The sequence below is a fragment of the Hyposmocoma kahamanoa genome, unplaced genomic scaffold (genome assembly GCF_003589595.1).
Source record: "Hyposmocoma kahamanoa isolate Upper Pololo Valley unplaced genomic scaffold, ASM358959v1 66, whole genome shotgun sequence".
NCBI classification, from domain to species: Eukaryota; Metazoa; Arthropoda; class Insecta; order Lepidoptera; family Cosmopterigidae; genus Hyposmocoma; species Hyposmocoma kahamanoa.
The window spans coordinates 12079334-12096553 of NW_020653854.1; the positions used below are offsets into that span (position 1 = coordinate 12079334).

General features: G+C 34.1%; 1 protein-coding gene across 1 annotated transcript in view; it reads right to left on the reverse strand.

Moving 5' to 3' along the window:
• Positions 1 to 11156: 11156 nt before the first annotated feature.
• Positions 11157 to 17220, reverse strand: part of LOC113231984 (aminopeptidase N-like) — an 11665-nt gene continuing 5601 nt past the window's right edge. The window contains exons 8-14 of the mRNA XM_026466598.1: positions 15390 to 15493; positions 15113 to 15307; positions 14432 to 14625; positions 13908 to 14084; positions 12984 to 13130; positions 12812 to 12890; positions 11157 to 12379 (exon numbers count right to left, since the gene is read on the reverse strand). Of these exons, the coding sequence (XP_026322383.1) occupies positions 12158 to 12379; positions 12812 to 12890; positions 12984 to 13130; positions 13908 to 14084; positions 14432 to 14625; positions 15113 to 15307; positions 15390 to 15493 (1118 nt within the window). The 3' untranslated portion in view covers positions 11157 to 12157. The remainder of the gene's footprint in view (positions 12380 to 12811; positions 12891 to 12983; positions 13131 to 13907; positions 14085 to 14431; positions 14626 to 15112; positions 15308 to 15389; positions 15494 to 17220) is intronic.

The following is a 17220-nucleotide window of genomic DNA, read 5'->3' on the forward strand; positions in this document are numbered from 1 at the left end:
AGCCGTGACCATGACATTGTAAGGGGCCCGAAACGTTGGTTTGTTTGAAAAAAAAAACAAATATACGCGATTTACATCCTAAAAAATGACCTTAAGTCCATATTTTGGAATTTAGACTATTTTGCAAACAAATCACGCAATGTCAAAAGACATTTTGTCCTATCATCGGTTGTTTTTTTTTTATATACATATTTTATTTGACCCTTAACATTGATTTTAAATGCCTACTACAGAATAGATTTACAGAATAAATCTATTAAAAATGTAATTGGCTATTTTCGTAATGGTGATAAGTACATATGGCTTTGTAAAATTAAACAGTATTGATTGATTTGTATATAAATATTTCTTATATTCAATCAATAATACTTAACTTCGTTTATCATCGTGTGAATTGCACATATCTCCAATTGTTGTGTTATTAGGTATTATGTATTTAACTTAAAATTTTACATTGGATTCTGCTTTTAATTGGACTAATTAATCATAAAACGTAATACATTTAAAAAAGTATTTAACAAGCGATGTAATGACGTTTGCTTAAAACAAAATTTTTTATTGGCACTGCCTTTACGAGACATTTGTTTTACTTGATAATGTTACTACAAATTTTATCGTGGTATTAAAATTACGCTGTGCTTACTTAATTCCCCTGAATTAATTAGTCTAGTTGCATTATGTACACTTTTATTAAACTAAAATCACTTCTCCTTGCCATTATGTTATAACAAAAAGACATGTATTATAAAGACAATTTCAGCTAAAAAAGTTACACTTTATTCACCCAAACAAAAAAAGAAAGTAATGTTTTTAACAGACCATTTCTAGAAAATGGCTTAGGGCTCTTACACGATCGCATCGTGAAACGATGCGACGTCATATCGTGGAAATCTACAACGAGAAATGTAAAAATTCAGGACACGACACCGCAACGTGACACGACACGGCACGACGTCGTGTCGTAGAAATTCACGGTGCGCTCCCGAGTGCCGCATTCATTTGTTATTCAATATTCAAAGATGACAGACGACATTGAGGTTGACTGTTTAATAACCCTAGTCAAGGAGCAACCTGTACTATGGGGCAAAACATCAACAAATACAAAAAAAATACAAAGTAATCTTTGTCTTGTTTTGAATTTTTACGTTGCTCGTCGTAGATTTCCACGATACGACGTCGCATCGTGAAACGATGCCGAGTCTCGTAGCACGACGCGACGTCGTATCGTGTTTATTTGTAAGAGCCCTCAGACGAACCTGGGGGCCGATTCAGAACCTTACGATAACTCAGTTGTCGACCGATTCGATTAGATATCGTACGATTTCTTTTCATTTTTATTCACAATAACCGAATTGAATATCACTGTCGTATTCGAAACCGAACCGAAATGACGTGACACCCGTACGATTCGATATCGATACGACTCGTACTCTCGACCGGCAAAGGCTAGAAACGTTATTAAGAACGCAATTATCGAATGAAAGTTACCAAACGTCCTATTATTTACAAAGCAACAATGTAATACAGAAATCTCTTACTATTTTAAATAAAAACTGGATTTTGTTCAATTTTATTAATTTATTTTAATGCCAGACTAATGCATTTCTATATTTCAGGCCTTTAAATTCTTAAAAATGTATATAAAAGGATTTTTATTTTTCTTATAATCTATTTTACCGACTAACTCCGTTACGCTGTTGGATAACGATATTGTATCCGAATCCGAATCGAACGTTTACCTACTCGAATGTTGTGAAAAGGTCGGAAAGTGCCCTTCGATTCGAGAACGATATCCAATCTAACGATTCGGTTAAAATATCGAAGAATTCTGAATCGGGGTCCTGAACATTCTCATAGAAGATCACATACAGTGTTCAATCAAAAAATGGAGACGCATTGTGAGAAAAGTTTTTTGTATCAAAAGGCATTGTTGGATTTGTATAAATTACTTACTAAAAAATTAGTATGAAGTTGTAGATATGCACATTGTCACTATTGTTACATACTTATGTCAGTAAGTTTAAATAAACATCCTTATAGTTAGCACTTTTTCAGAGTGTAATCCTTTTATCGGCAAAGCCAATGGATCCGTTTAGCTTTGTTGTGACTTTATATTTCTGCACGTACGACGTGTAAGTTCTTGGTTATATAAGAATTACACTACAATAAACATATAAATAATAAACGTACCACGCACTTTTTTTTGAGATTTCTATGTGAGATATACGATATTATTAGAAATAATTATTTACCCGAAAGTGATTTCTCGGGCAGGTACAGATTGGATTTAACATATTCGCGCGGGCATCGTGCTTTTATCGATTGATGCGCTGTGGCAGATATTTTTCTCATACATTAATGCAAACGTTTATAAACGTTTTTTCTACAGGCTATTAAATGTAACAATAAATGATAGTGACACGCCTATAAACCACTCGCCGACGTCGTACGTGTATGTATGCCAACGGTTATTGGTTTGTGTGAGTAGTATTTGTTTTCTTGTGAAATTTCTATACTGCGTATCTTTTTTTATGATACCAAGTGACGAGATGAACAAGTCGTGCGCCTGATGCTAAGCGACACGCCTGTCCATAACAGTTGCAGAGTCACTCAGAGCTTTAAAACAAGATCTGATAGGCACTGCCACTGCGCCCTCTCACCCTGACATATAAGTTGATAAGTCTCATGTGCCTGTAATTTCACCAGCACTCTTACCCTTCAAAACTGGAACGCAATAATGCTCACTTTACTGCTTGGCGATAGAAATAGGTAATTTGGCAGTACTTGCATGGACGAATTCTTTCACGAGGAGCTCTACTGCTACAAAATTGTCGCTATTTTTAGATGTATTTTAATACGTGGTAGAGCAATGACGTCACTATTAAGATTTTGTATACCAAATAGCGTTCTCTTACGTTCTTCGATGAAATAAAAGAAATTACACGACTCAGTAGTACGTTACTCTACATCACTCACAAAATATTTATGGCGACATAGTACGTAGCTCGCACGAATGTGGTAAGTTGATAGTTTGTAGATAAAGTTGAAATTTTGTTTTGAAAAACATGAGACACTGTTTATTAGTTATAAAAGTAGGGTCTTAATATGAAATCTAGAAATGAAAATGTTACAAAGCGCAATCTCAATGTACCATAATTAATTTAGTATATTATGTTATTCTAGTCATTTATATAAAAGTTTATTTTGTTAATAGTTCTTAAAAAAAAACTTGTATTCTGAGTAATTTATTTTAATAATTTATAACTGATACTTTAGTTTCATTTCATACAACATAATAATATTATTATGTACCTACATACTGAACGCTATAATGTTTTATGTTATTATTCTAAGGTTTTATATAAATTAATATTTATTAACTTATAACTGTGCCTTAATTGAATAAAATATTAATTAATACAAATTATGTATTATTTGTTATTTCATGCTAAATCTGTGGAGTGCATTTAAAGAAACCTACACTCATCATTGCATGGACAGAGGTTAAAAAGAAAACGAAGAAGATTCTATATTACCTTATTCTAAAATACTTATTGATATATTGTATTAATGTAATTTTTAATGTGCAATAAACAATATTTTAATAATTTTATTCACTACTGTGATAACCATCTTAGTAGTAATTGAATTCATTAGTATGCTCCTGATTAAACAATTGTTAACCTTTAAGTAAATACGAACGTTATATGTAAAATAAATTTGATTCCCTTCTATCCCACTTTTGTCGAAACGAATTTAACAACAATAAATACGATAATGTTAAATATACAAATTAAAGCAGTGAAGCAGAACAGGACAAAAAAAGCGACAAATGTGTGAGCTTAGTTCTTATCGATCCATGTGTAAACTTCATCGAGGAATCTTTGCCTCCATTCCATGTTGTTCTGCGCATTACTCAGAGCACGATTTGCGATCACCTCAGATTCATCAAAATCATTCACGTTTGATCTAACCCATATACGGAACTGCAAGAATAAACATTTAAATTACCAAACTAAAACCCACCATCTAATCATACTTACGTTGAGATCAATTAGGAACTTATTTGAAAACCATTCTTTTTACTCCGACAAGTGTTATTGTCACGATTTTTTTTATGACAAGTAACGGACCGAACAAGTCGTGCGCCTGGTAGTAAACCACAGGTAGGAGCAGTTGCAGTGCCACTCAGAGCTTTAAATTGGAGAGATCTGAGCAACACTGCCACTGGGCCGGTGCACCCTGCGATATAAGTTGATAAGTCTCATGTGCCTGTAATTTCACCAGCACCCTTACTCTTCAAAACTTGAACGCAGCAATGCTCACATTACTGCTTGGCGGCAGAAATAGATAAAAGGTGGCAATACTTCCCTGGACGGACTCTTTCACAAAAAACTGTTGCCACTAAAAATATAATACACATAATTTGTTTTACTTACTTTATACTCTATGCGATCATTTACGATATTATCAGCCAAAACAAATAGTAACTCCTCTAATTTTTGTGGTCCGCCATACCTATAAAGTGAATTCATATCTCAATTCTCCTCATAACTAACTCCAAGAAAAAAAGGAAATAAAAAAAATCAACAGCTTACTTACATATTTCTATAACACGCAACAAGTTCTCGAATTGACTTTTGATTATAGCAGCAAGGATTATTGACCGCTCTTCTGAACCAAAACGACCGTCTTCTAATATTGTGTCCATCATTAACCTAGACATAGTTGGTCTCATGGTAAAAAATGTTAGAAATGACAAAATATTAGTTTGTGTCATAATATACAGAGTGTTACGGAATGGTGCGATGGAAGTTCAGGGACATAAAGAATTACTATCAAATAGCAAATTGGCATTGATTTTTTAGTTGAATATGGTTGTTAAAATTAGACGTATGTAATTAAATAAATTTTGTTTCAAAAGCCAACCTGTTCATCTTATCTATATTATTCATCGTTATCTATATTTAGATAACAAATCTCGGTAACCTAACATAAAGCCTAGCTTTGAAGTTAATCACTGAAGACGGGAAAAATAATGTATTTTTATTTAGAAATGGCAAAGAATTTTAGAATTCGTAACATTTTTAAACAATAAGTTTCAAAACCTTTTTGCTAGAAAACGATAATCAATGAAATAAAAAGTAAAACAATATTGTGACAATCTGTCGTCAAGTTACAAAATTATAATTAACTTTGTGCAGAAATTAATTTCCTTAAATTAGGCTAAATCAACTTAAGCTTATCATTCTATTTTTAATGTGACGTAAATAAAACGATAACTAGTGCAATAAAACTTACAATCCAAACTCATTCCTATCACCATGAGCACCTTTGATATTTCATGATGTTCGTTTTGTGGGTGCGCTTCATTATTTGTGAGAAAATAAAATAAACAAATTTTAAGATATATAACGTTCATTTAATAATATAATTTTATTATAACATAATTTTTACTTGGACTAAACGCACTTTCTATAACTTAATTTCTTATAATTAAAGTCGTAAATAATTAATCTCGTTCATTCAGCGGCCGGAGAGTACCAGAAGCAAATTTGTCTGCGTTTCCGAACATCTTTGCGAAAAACCAGGCGTTAGATGAAATGATATTTTAACAAACTGGCTTACGATCAGTGACCAGCTGAGGTTTTAAAACTTATAGTATTTATTAAACATGCGTGTTAAGATTAATAGTACTTATTAATACAAAGATCGAACACTTAGAAAAACATTCCTTCGATCCGGCCGGATTCGAACCGACGTCTTCTAGCAAATCGTGCCACATGCTATGCCAATTAAGCCACGGAACGAACTAGCGGACCTCACGAATTTTTCTATGTGCTTGTTGTGGGGTCCTTGTATTTGGTTTTCAACGACTTTTTAGCCGTAGCTAGTTAGTAGTTGAGTGTTTGCTAGCTAGTTGTTGAGTGTTTGCTAGCTAGTTGTTGAGCTGAAAACTCTTGCAGAAATTTGTCAGATATTTACATAGACATACACACATTCACACATATGCACATACATCTTCACATATGTAGACACACAAATGCGCATACTCTACTATAGTCCATTTGTTTATTATATTATAAGTCGCTTCATTTAAAAAATATAGTCATTAAAAATTAATGTCTAAATGTATTAATACCACGGAATTCAGTTATAATATATTATCAACATATATTTTAATTTGTTACATTATTCTTTGATAAACAATATTTTAAGTCGCTTCATTCTGGCATCGAATTAGTTTTTATATAACGTAAAAAAATAAATTTTAATCTGACAAACATTGCAATTGGCTATGTAAGTACATTATTCAGAATTGTAAACCAAATTTAAAAGCTGAAAAATTTGCAAACAAATAAATATATAAATTTAAATTTTAGCGATGTATTAACTCATTTTATTCAAATTGTACTTTAGAATTAGGGTTAAATTTTAAATACGTAATACGTTTATTTGAATAAAAAAGTGTAATAAAAATTTTAATAATAATAATAATACATTTATTTCAGACAACTATTTAGTCCACATGTGTTAGTAACAATTTTATTCTTAAAAATTATGTTAATAGGCACTAAATCTAAACATTATTAAATTAAAATTAAAATAAAAAACATGAACATTTGAAAGCAATTAAAAACGAGGCGAAAAAAGTTAAGTTAAGTTAAGCATAAAGGTAGAGTCAATTCTCCTGGCAATGGTTTTCAGTATTGGGTTGGAGCTGGCTCGCAATCTGCAGAGCAGTAAGGCCGACTTTTTGCGCGTAATGGCATAAAAGTCATCAGTGCGAGCCCCAACAACATACGAAAACCATTGTTATATTGTACTCGCAGGGCGCTGATGGCTCTGTGCGTATAGTTGGTCCAAAGGCTGCACGTGTAAAAAACTTGGCAGTATGATTTAAAAAGTAGAATCTTTACTTGTTCACTGCAACGCGCAAACCTTCGCACCACCACATTACACCTGACCGCCAGCGCCCTGCGTTCCCTCTCAATATCCATGAGGTCCTTAAGGTCGTCGGAGACAAAATGGCCAAGCTACTTGTATTGATAGACCCGCTCGAGTTCTATATTGCTTATCTTAATGGGTGGAACATAGCTCGGTAATTTGCCCCCGGCGGCCCCAAAGACCATTATCACACTCTTTTTTACATTATACGTCAAGCCGTGTGACTTCACATACTCTTCGCACATATGTAGGAGTACCTCAAGTGCTCTGATCGTTGGGCTCAGCAGGACCATATCATCCGCGTAACTAATGTTATTGACACTAATGTCATGTACTCTACATCCGATATGCTTACTGCTGAGCCCAACGATCAGATCATTCACGTACAGATTGAAGAGCTTCGGTGACGATATTCCACCCTGCCTCACCCCGCACTCCAACCTATAAGAGTCCGAGAGCTTATCGGCCCACTTCACACTGTTTACCTGATGGAGGTACCAATATTGGAACATACGAAGCAGCTCCGCCGGTACATTCTGCTCGCGCAGTTTGGCCCAGAGTACATCGTACGATACGAGGTCGAACGCCTTAGATAAATCTAGAAAACAAGCATAAATAGGCGTTCGACGCTCAGTGTAGTACTGGACCGAAGGCTCAAGACAGCGCTCTCACTTGATAGACCTGGTCTGAATCCAAACTGGGCATAGTGCAGCTGCAATATATTCCCCAATTGAGCATCCAAGAGGCTGTCCAGAACCTTCGCGAGTATTGTTGCTAGTGAAATGGGCCGATAATTACACTTATCAGACACATCGCCAGACTTATCCTTAGGAATTGGTACTACAATTGTTTTCATTATATCAGGGGGCAGATAAGAATGTCTCATGCACATAGAAAAGAACATAGAAAGCACTCTAGGTAGATGGACGCCTGCATGTTGCAAGTACTCGATACTGAGCCCGTCGTGACCCGGGATTTTCCACGCGACATCTTAATTATTGCACTTTTTACCTGTTTAGCGGTAAAACGCACCAAGTCGGAGTCACGACAAGCCCCCGAATCTAACACTTGCTGTGCAAAACCCAGTGGAGACTTTACTTTAAAATGATCAACAAATATATTTGCAATACATACCGGGTCACTCGTTCCCTCTACGCTTGCAGGCAGCCCAGGCCTGACATCTAGCTTCCTTGTGGCTTTCCAGAACTTCGAAAAATTTTTCGATTCACAATGTGAGGCAATTATGTCAAGCCTGATCTGTTCTTGGTGTTTTTGGCACCATTTCAGTTTGCCCTTGAATACTTTACGGCTCAGGCACATAGTTTCATATATGTGACCCGAGGCTGGCCTATTATATGATAACCAAATTTCAAAAGCTAGCTTGGCCTGTACATGCGCCTCCCGTACATGTTTATTCCACCCCGCAACATGGTTCCCTTTTTTTTATGACAGCCATATCGACACTGTATTGCGGCTTCCGATAAAATCGCGATCGGTATTATTGCCTAAAATGCTTGCTTATACGTAAGTGCAAAATAACTTTGTTATTACTATAATGACCAAATATAAGTACAAGGCATTTATTGTAGTAGATTATGACGTACATTCAAAATTGTTCCGAAAATTGTTCTGGTCAGGTGCATACAGCAAACTAATAAACAGTATTATTATCATCGATTGTCCACGACAAAAGATATTTGTCTATCATGTAATACAAACTCATATTTACGTTCACATTACATAAACAAGTAATGCATTCTTGTTATAAAAATAACTATTGAATGAATAAATAATTAATTATAGTTACCCTTTATTATAATGTCAATTATAATAAAGCCAGCTTGCGTGAAGTTATAGATAAGTAGTAAATGTAAGTTACTTGTGTAAACGTATTTATTTAGACTGTTCCGGTTATTCTTCTTCGAGCCACTTGAGTGGTGTTTATTGTATTATATTGCAAAATTGCGCTAGACCACCTTACCACATAAATAATACCTGTAACTATTCCTTGGGATACATAAGAGCAATATTTTCCGTTTGGATTAATAAATCCAACACCATACACACAACTTTTTTTTTTCAATGTGAAATATCCACTAATCACTTTATTTATTGATGCAAGGTGTAAATGAAATTAAATATACGACAATAATTGCCACTTTAGCGATTATTGATACCTAGGCACTTGTAAAGTAATTACCAGTTCTTATTTGGGTATATTATTACATATCAATTCGCACCCATATGAAATGATTATGTGGATTAAAATACTTGAAGGTATCATCACGTGAGCCCTACGATTTGATCAACCAGTTTGACCACGACAGAACAGAACAGGTATGCTTACCTGCATATCGCTGCTTTTCAAGAATAGCGGTTCAACTTGAAACTGATCTTTTTTTCTAACATTTATTCAGAAAAGGTAAAATTTTGTTGTGAGTTAGACTTCAGGTTTCGATGGGTATAATAAGAGATTATTGACAACATTGGGGTGGTATTCGTTAACTTTGCGTAGCACACACTATCTGACCTGGCATATCACTAGCTTTTGAGGTAGGCCGCCGTAGTACATAGTTATCGATATATAGGATTAAACCTTGAGACAATTGGAATTCAAACATTGTCAATTTTCATAAACAAGCATAGCTCCTGTCTAAGAGGAACTGTAGGAGTTTGCGCTCCTTCGCATTTTATGGTCATGTTGATCGCATAACTGATATAACCTATAATTTTCATTTTTTTAGTGCGTACAATGACGTACGAACGTCCAATTTACGAACAACTCATGGATCACTCCTTCGTATTTCATGACCATATAGATTATAAACTGACTTAACATTTTTATAAGTAATTTCCATTACTTATAAAACATTACAATTTTCACCTTATGGGGCATTCAAGGTGTTTTCACGACTTCATATTTGTTGTTCTATTCGGCTAATATTCACAGGCACTATTTGTTGTTGTGTAGTCGGATTTATCAATATCAACCGTATTTGTTGAAAACATCAATTTTCTTTTAGATGTTGCTGATTGTACTTTATTATTTCCAACATCACTACTTAATAAAAATTGTTTAATATGATAATATTAATGCCAACAACCGCTGGAAGTGTTGTTATCAATCAGTTTTTTGAAAGGACAGAATAAACCAGTCGTTCAATGAGTAGGCATGTAGTATTTTAATATAGTGACAAAAATGTTTACTTAAATGTAAACAAAATGTGAGCTGCTGCTTACACAAAATTCATTTCGTTCTGATATAGCAAATGTTTTCCTTTGTTTGGGTTTTCATTATTATGGGAACTAACGATTTTAAAATAAGCGAAAATACAATACAAAATCTAGCATAAACATATTTAAACAAAATTGTAACAAAAATGTATTTTACATTAGTATTATATAAAGAACTTATTACTTATTTTTGTTATAAATTAGTATATAAAACGTTACTTTGTGCAGTTTGGTTCAAACACAGTATTAGTAAAACCTATAAAATACTTGAGTTTATTATTTTTTTATAACCGTTTTTCCAATAGTTTATTGTTATAAGTATATTTTTATTATAATTTATAACATGTTAAAGTTTATTGTTAATCAAAATAATAATAATAATAACGCGCACACACTCATAGCCCCGCACTAGGGAAACCCTGTATCGCGGCTGCCATGCACACTGACAACCACAAATTACACCCAACTCACGAGAGAAATAAATGTAGGCTATACAAATATTTCTCCCGACACGGGAAATAAACCCGGGACCTCTGCGTGGCAATCTGGCATGGTAACCGTACGGCCACGGAGGCAGCATATTATGTGTAAAATGTACTTACTTCACGCGATTTATTTAAATTAATTAATATTTAATCTAATCCATACAATTATAAATGTATCTTAACTTTTTTAATATTAAAAATAACCGTATTATTTATTATTTGATACAAAATCTGAATCAAGAGGACGCATTTGGTTCAGATCTCAGAGCACATGATTTCATAGAATTTGAATGAGTGTTCTATGAAAGTAATTATAACCTAAAATTACAATACGTATTTTCATTAATTATTTAATAATTCATGAAAATAGTGAAAAGGTAACACAAAGTCTACAAACCATAAACCTATGTAATTATAACAAAATTTGAACAAAAAGTATTTTAGGTGACGGTATTAATAATATAAAAATAAAAAATATTTATTTAACTGAAATAGGCAACAATCAATCCATTTTATTACATAAATAACAAAATGTGATCAACTTCTTCATCAGTTTGTGCAAAAATAACATCAAACAATAGAATCCATAAAACTGAAACCACAAACATTATCACAAGATAATGGGTAGTTTATGACCATATTACTCGTTAAAATGTTTGTTAAAGTAATAATTATCAATATCAATAATACCGCCTATATATGCAACCTTAATAAATTCGGGCAAGAAAGCGAGACTAAGCGCCGCATCAGTCTAGGCTGGAATGCCTGGCCTCATCCGTCGGATATTTGAGCAATGCGTCGTCCCAGTCATGATCTACGGAGCTGAGTCATGGACGGTAACAAGACAGATAGTGCAAAAGCTACAGGTTATCAAAAGAGCTATGGAACGGGCTATCTTGGGTATCTCTCTTCGAGATCTATGTCGGAAAACAGATATTCAGAGAAGAACTAGTTTTATCGACATGGCCAAGTTACTAGCAAGCAGAAAGTGGAAATAAGCAGGCCATATATGCCGTAGACAAGACCACAGATGGCATAGAAAGGTTCGTCAGTGGAGAGTACTGCTTACCTATGCTCCTGTACCTCACAGAAGCATAGGTAAGCAGCCAATGCACTGAACTGACGACCTTGTAAAAGTGAATTAGATAGAGAGGGAGGCACAAGATCGGAAGGAATGGAGTGCCTTGGAAGAGACCTACACTCAGCATTGCGTGGACAGAGGTTAAAAAGAAGACAAAGAGGTAGATTCTATATTAGCGTATTTAAAAAAAACTTGTTGGTATAATTGCACTTTACTATTTAGTAATTTTACTCAACTCTGCCAAAACCATCATAGTAGGTTATTTAATTTGGTAGTTTGCTGCTGATTAAACAATTATTAAAACTTTTTAGTAAAACATTTACTATTTAAGTTTACAGTACATACAAATGTTATATATAAAATAAGTAAACTAGACCCAATGACCTCCCCAATTTTATTAAAACGAATTTTAAGAACACGATAAGTTAAAACGACAAATAAAAGCAGTGAAGAAGAGCAGGGTAAAAGAAACGCTAAATGTGTGAGCGTCATTATTATCGATCCACGTGTAAACTTCGTCGACGGATCTTTGTCTCCATTCTAGATTGATCTCCGCATTACTCAAAGCACGAATTGCGATCACCTCAGAGTCATCAAGATCATTTATGTTTGATCTAACCCATACACGGAACTGCAAGCATAAACATTTCAATTTACGAAATTAAAACCCGTTTTCTAATCATACGTCGCAATCAATGGGACCTTACTTGAAAACCAGTTTTTGTTACTCCAACATGTCTTTTTATCAAGATTTTTTTATGATAAGTCGTGCGCGTGGTAGTAAACCACACGCCTGTTCATAGCAGTTGCAGTGCCACTCTGAGTTTTAAATCGCAAATATCTGGGGCACTACGATTGCTCACGGCATCTTGAGACATAAGTTGACAAGTCCCATGTGACTACACCAGCACCCTTACCCTTCAAAACCGGAACGCAGTAATGCTCACATTACTTTTTTGGTTGGAAGCGCTAATAGGTAAGGTGGCAGTACTTCCCTGGAGGAACTCTTTCACGAAAAGCCTCTGCTACTAAAAATAAAATATAAATAATTTGTTTTACTTACATTAGACTCTAAGCGGTCATTTACGATATTATCAGACAAAACAAATAGTAGCTCTTCTAATTTTTGTGGTCCGCCGTACCTATAATATGAATTCAAATTTCAATTCTCCCCATGGCTAAGAATTCCAAGAAAACAAAGGAATCAAAGAAAAATAAATCATTAGTTTACTTACATAACTCTGATATTATTTGTATTAGACCTCATAAAGTCTATGACATGAAACACATTCTCGAAACGGCTTCTGATTATAGCAGCAAGGATTATTGACCGCTCTTCTGAACCAAAAGGACCATCTTCTGATATAGTGTCCATCATTAACCTAGACATAGTTGGAACACAAGTTAGAAATTTCAGAATATTAGTTTTTGTCATAATATGCAGAGTGTAACGGAATGGTGCGGTGGAAGCTCAGGAATATAAAGAGTTACTGAAGGAATGACGGCAACAAAATATACATTTTTATTTAGAAATAGTAGAGAATTATTGAATTATGAACATTTTTATACAATAGGTTTCCAAACCTACTAACGTTTTTGCTACAAAAGCATATTGAGCGAAATAAAAAGTAAAATAATATTGTGACAATGGCATCGTCAGGTCTTGTCAAATTACAAAATCATAATAAACAAATAAATGTACGAAAATGCAATAAAAATACCAATCTAAAATCTTGTGACTTGTATCTTGAGAATATGTTTGGATTCGGGCTGTGTTTTACTGAGATTCTATAAAATTAGATATTTGCCTGATGTTTTCTAGAGAGTGTGCTATATTTGTGAGATGAGCTTATTATTAGAAGTACTTAAAACCTATTAAGTCACAACAAATGACTCTCAAGTGAAGTGATTAAAGTCGATGTTAAAGCTATCAATAGAATATCATCATACTGTTTTAGAATCGACATGTAACAGCTCTAGGTTAGGTTTGAGATTGTCTTTATAAGGACTCTATTAAATACATATTTTATTTCTAGATTTCTACTCCACCTTAAATTTTTTTACACCAAAATATACAATTGATTGTTTCGGTGTTCACAACAATTTTTTGGTGATTGGCTTCAAATGTCTAAAAAAAAATATATTGGTATGGAACTTACTTATTGATAAATACTTCGTCATGGGAACAGGCCAGTGACTCCAATACGACAAGGCGGTCATAGTGACTAATGCCAGTCTCCAAATAAGCGTAAAGCAAATTTGTTGCCTCGGCTCCAGCTTCTCGTACCATAGTACAGAAAACTGCTGGTTGGATATCGACGGGGATGTTGGGATTCCTGTTGGATACATGGTCAATATATGCAGAAATTTTATATTTCTTTTACAATATATAATAGTTTTATTTCAGTATAATTACCGTCTAAGCAAGGTATTAAATCACAATAATAAGAATTTATTACAATACTTCCAACACCAATTCAATTAAAATTTACCAATTCGTAAGGAGTAAAATAAAAATTTCAAAAAAGAAAAAGCAGTATTAGTTTATAATTACGTTTAAAAATTATTAACAAGATACCTACAACATTAATACTGTTTCCAACAGCGTATGTCCAATACGCTACATACAATAAAATTATAAGGAAATTGTAAAATGAAGAAATACAAAATATTTGCAACTTACACTGCTGGTTCATCGCTATTTGTATTATAAAACCAATCAATCGCAGCAGCTATACAAGGATCGTAGTTAGAACGACAAGCATGATCCATGACAATACCGCGAGTCAACGATGTCATAGCTGGTTCTCTAATTGATGGATTTGGACGAAATGACACATCATCCTCAAAAGTTCCGATTGTTCTCCGAACCATACGCTGAGAAGAAAATAACAGTTTTGTTTGAAAATAATAAACATGGTAAAAGATTAAAAGATTTTTAGTAGCATAAAGCTCCTTGTGAAAGAGTTCGTTCAGGGAAATACTGCCACCTTATGTGAGCATTACTGCGTTCCGGTTTAGAAAAGTAAGGGTGCTGTGGTGAAATTACAAGTACATGACACTTGTCAACTTATGTCTCAGAGTGACGGGCGCAGTGACAGTGCCCATAAGATCTTTGCCATTTAAAGCTCTGAATGGCACAGCATCTGTTATGGATAGGCGTGTCGCGTACCACCAGGAGCACGACTTATTCGTCCCGTCACTTGGTATTATAAAAAAAAAGATAAAAATGACAAATGAGCGAACATTTTGTTGCTTTGGCTGAAAATATGAACTACGTCAAAACCAACTTAATCTAAACGTTACAAATCAACTATGATAATAAATTCGAGTAAACAATGCCTATTGTTTACTCCTAATATACCTTGTAAATATTGGAATCAAGTTCTCCATTGTCAGTGACGGCGCTAAGCAGCATTTTTTTTAGAAATTCCATGTTCCTGACGAAGGCTTTCCATGGTCCATACTCCGTTTCGTGCGCCCAAGTTAGTGCTAATCTTAAAGCGACATCGTATTCTACTTTACCAGCCCTCGCTAGGTTAAGAGCGTCGTCTATCAACTGAAAGACATTCAGGATACCTAATACATTAAAGATGTGGAGTATTAATTAAAAGTAGTCAACCAATTACAATAAAACTCACTGAAGCACGATTTAGGGGATGAATTTCCTGCCTCCTGTCAGGGTCGTCTAATGCAGAGATGATTCTGTCCCAATGTTCCATATCGTAGTTAACACGGTAGTAACCTGGAAAGGTTTTACGTTAATTAATATTGAATGTGTTTAGAAGTAATAAAATTAATTACACTTTTCCACTTAGAAGGTGATATATAACATTGCTAATAATTTTGTAATAACATACGCTAAATCCGTGCAATTTTGTGTTTTATCAATATTATTAATATCTATTTCGATATAATATCACTCAAATAATAAATTGGAACAGGTCGAATGGCGAATGTTTGCCAATGGAACCATATTCACTAAATACTGAGATTCTATGACAACCTGTATATCTGCGATTCTAGTATCTTTTAGGGTTAGGTAGTTAATGTAATCCTTTTAACCGGTTTAAAGAAGGAGGAGGTTCTCAATTCCACTGCATTTTTAGTGTGCATGTTACGCCATCAATCCGACATTTATAAACCGATTTTGATATTTTTTTTTTTGTTTTAAAGGAGGAACCCCTGTAGCGGTCCCATTCAAATTACAAGAAAATATTTATCACTTCTAAAGGTTAGGCAAGTTAGCCACTCACGCGATGCGGTCCTCCTACCGCAAAATGGCGGCTATTTGGTTTCGCAAATTAGATGAGCATTCAGTTTAAATACAAGTTTTTATAAATAAAAATTATTATTCTGCATTACTAAATAAATACCCTCCGTACTACCAATAAAAACATCTCAAATAAAATGCAGCAAATCCTGCACTTAAAAAGCACTAATGAAATTTTTGGTGTACTTGGATAAATATGATAATATTCCGTTTGAGTGGTTCTAACGTTTACCATGAAATTACTCCTTAAAGTATAGTTTATAAGCATTTATATTCAGGGTAAACTTAAATAATGCTACTTACAGTATGTTTTCAATAAATAAACACCGAAATCACCAGCCCAAACAATAACACACACGATTGTCGTGACGTATTTTTGAAATTGTTTATTTTTTTAACAGACCCAGGCATTAAAAACTTTATGGTTTGCTAGAGTAGTTACCGAAATAGCAATTAATATTAGTTCTTTTACCTGTTATAAGTTCGATATCCGATAAATCGGTATAAAATCATCACCGGCACCTCCAGGTGTGGTATGCGTCTACGGATGCATGTATCGAGTGAGCGGTTAAAAGATAAATCCGATTTCTTAAATATTCACCAACTTACCGTTAATCGATGTTAATAGAACTTGATACATACTTAGATGTAATTCCAACAAAAATTAAATGTTATGGTGACCTGATCACGAAAATGGCATACAAATGACAACGACCTGTACATCAGCTACTTCGTGTTTGGGTTCATATGTTTCGTTACAACGAGACTTCCATCTGCGTTTCAAACGTTGTTGAGGAGGCCGCAGCAACAAACACAGCGTAAGCGGACAAGCAAAGTTTTGGGATCTTTTTTTACAAGGAAATACATTATTATTAAATTTTTCGTTTGTAACAATTACTTCACTTTTCATACACTCATTTTTCCATGATCCTAATGTAATTTTTTTACTCAAACGACGGTACAGTAGTACAGTACTACACGCGAGTTTTTGTACACACAACACCGGAGTCAAACTTCGTAGCAATGTGGATTGGTGTTCACCGTGAAATTTTTTTTGTCTTTCGTTATAAAATAATATTTTGCTTTTTTTGTTATTTTCGAAGTACACAAATGTTTTTTGACTTTTGTCACAAGTTTGTAAATAATACTCAAAGTATTAGGGGTTAAAGTATGAAATTGCCGTTTTATTGCAATAGGTT